At 28.5% G+C, this 2,908-nt stretch overlaps 1 protein-coding gene across 1 annotated transcript in view; it reads left to right on the top strand.

The window, feature by feature from the left end:
- The window catches only part of LOC108732904 (histone acetyltransferase KAT2A), a 15,722-nt gene extending 12,980 nt beyond the window's left edge, over nt 1-2,742 (top strand). Inside the window, 5 exon segments of the mRNA XM_025979899.1 lie at nt 1,398-1,569; nt 1,652-1,888; nt 1,955-2,103; nt 2,291-2,381; nt 2,448-2,742. Coding sequence (XP_025835684.1) covers nt 1,398-1,569; nt 1,652-1,888; nt 1,955-2,103; nt 2,291-2,381; nt 2,448-2,641 — 843 coding nt within the window. The 3' untranslated portion in view covers nt 2,642-2,742.
- Nucleotides 2,743-2,908: the final 166 nt, after the last annotated feature.

Raw genomic sequence — 2,908 nt, 5'->3', positions numbered from 1 at the left:
ACCCGAATTAGGACAGTATGAACCCTCTGTATTGAATTTTTAATAAAAGATATCCTTTAAAAATTTACCAAGAAAACTAGCTACACTCAAATCTTCCCCTTTGAATTTTTTAGGTTTACTCGTAATGCGATTTGCTAATTACTTAACTTTTTATACTAGTACAAATACAAACCTATTCTGAAAGCTAAAATATCCCTCTAAATTTCACGAGCATTGGAATAATATCCTTATCATAAAGTTATGCTGTATTATATTTCTTTGATTCCTATTGGAAATTGAACATATAAATGATTAATTTAAAGACTCTTTCATTTCAGAAATCGATATATTAATCAATAATTTGAAAATTTAATACTAAAACCAAATGATAGTGTTAGCAGTGTAAAACGTTCATGTAATGACTTCAGAAATCCATGCAAGACTATTAGCAATTAACGCGGATACAACTTTTTTTATAGTGGAATCCGCTTATAATGAACTGTCTCAAAATCAAAAGAAATTGTTCCTCTATATCAGGAGAATACAGCAGGTGGTCGTATGATCAGTCACAGTGACGATTTTGGTAATATTTATTAAAAGAGGAGTTTTGAATCCTTTTCTCAGGATAAAAAATAAATACAGAAACATATCGCTAATTTTTTAAAGGTTGGATAATAATATATGATGGTCGTATTTTTTTGGGTTCAAATTAACAGGTTCATAAAAATACTTCTTTTATTATTACTAATAAATTTTGAATTACTATGTAGTTAAGTTAAAGAGAAACAAAAACTTTTTGAAACGTTATCAAATGGAATTGGATTAATTATTTATTACTTCACCTTTGCGAAAATTCACGACAAAATACGAGTCATTTAAAGGTCCTTAAACAAATTTAAAATATAAAAGCACTTTATTAAGCTATCCAGAAAGATTCGCACTTGTTTATTATCTTTATCATCAAATTAATCTTAAACGCATCTTTATATGAACATAAACGTGTTCAAGATTAATTTAACATATTATAGTACGTAATATGTAATTATTAATTACCACCAATTATCTTAAACAGTTAATAAGAAGCTACAAAATGTAATATTATAAATAAATTCGAAACGTACCGCATCTCGTTGCATCAAACAGCAGATTAAATTCACTTTCTGTAGTACACCAACTCACTTTTGCCGGTGAAATGCACAAAATACGAATTCCGACCTTGTTTGTTTGTTGTAAGAGATAAGATGTTTTTAAACTGCAGAATACGAAGACAGAGAACTCGTAAATACCACGTTTTTTATACATAGACGTTAAAAAGAATTGAAGTTAAATTTACAGACCGTACCAAAAACGTTCCATACAATTAATAAAAAAATAATTTGTGCATTAATGTCTTATTACATAAATATTGTATGCCAAAGTTTATTTATTACATTTGCGAAACCCAAGGCTTTACTGAAATTGTTTTTTGTGCAGTAACGTCAAGTGAACAGGTCAAAGGTTACGGAACTCATTTAATGAACCACTTAAAAGATTATCACGTTAGAAAAAATGTTTTACATTTCCTCTCATATGCTGATGAATATGCAATAGGTAATTTTGTATTTTTGTATTTGCATATTTATTTCTATCAAAAATTATTATTTTGCCATATACTTGATAAGAAGAGTTTCAGGATATTTTGAAAAGCAAGGTTTTTCAAAGGACATTAAAATATCAAAACCAATATACCAGGGATACATTAAGGAATATGAAGGTGCTACATTAATGCACTGTGAACTAAATCCTAGAATCGTTTACACTGAATTTACGTCGGTTATAAGAAGACAAAAAGAAATAATAAAACAGTTAATATACAGACAACAAAGGACCGTGTCGAAAGTGCATCCAGGATTAACATGTTTCAAAGAAGGTTTACTCGCTGAAAATGTTATACCTATTTAAATTTTAGTTAAATAATTACTGTATTTATTCACAGGTGTGAGACCAATTCCTATTGAATCAATACCAGGTATTCAAGAGACTGGATGGAGACCTCCAGCAAGGGCCACAAGAGGTGGTCAACATTTAGAAGAGTCTCAAGATGCAGAAACTTTAGCGAGTATGCTCAAAATTGTATTGAATGCGGTAAGTTTTTTTAATAAGTAATTGGAAACATGTTGGCCTATAATTAATTTAAAAACTGTTTCTTAGAACATTTCTGCTTTTATTCAATTAATTTGCAATTAGTGAAAATCTTCTAAGTTGTTTTCTTATTTATTTACTGTGGATTTTGAACAAGCAACAGTCAAGTCAATGAATAATTTGATTGCAGGTTAAAAATCGCGAAGATTCATGGCCTTTTCGACAACCTGTTAACAAACTAGAGGTCCCTGACTACTACAAACACATAAAATATCCAATGGGTAAGAATATATAATTACCTATTAAAAACCATGTACATTTTATTGCATCATATTCATTTTTTCTAGATTTAAAAACAATGAGTGAAAGACTGAAGAATAGATATTATTCTACAAGAAGGTTGTTCATAGCCGATATGACTCGAATTTTTACGAATTGTAGAATTTATAACTCACCAGAGACCGAATACTATCAGTGTTCTGTTAGTTTACAGCAATATTTTCAAACGAAAATGAAGGAAATGGGCTTGTGGGACAAATGAAATTTAAATACCTTGTTTTTAAATGTATAATAACGATTAATAGATCTCTGAATGTTTAATTTGATATTAAGTATTCGTGTAAGAATAAATAGTTTCTTTAATTGGAATTTATAGTAAACTATTTACCCAATAAAATTTTATCTTTGCTTGTGCGTTTTATTTCATCAGCTTTTATGCATGTGAATGCATTATTAGTCACAATGATTTAGTTTTATTTAAAAATGCTGTATAATTCTAGATCAGCAATTAATTTAATAAATAAAAATA

This window comes from Agrilus planipennis, unplaced genomic scaffold (genome assembly GCF_000699045.2).
Source record: "Agrilus planipennis isolate EAB-ADULT unplaced genomic scaffold, Apla_2.0 scaffold22, whole genome shotgun sequence".
NCBI classification, from domain to species: domain Eukaryota; kingdom Metazoa; phylum Arthropoda; class Insecta; order Coleoptera; family Buprestidae; genus Agrilus; species Agrilus planipennis.
This window is presented reverse-complemented; position numbering and strand designations above follow the sequence as displayed.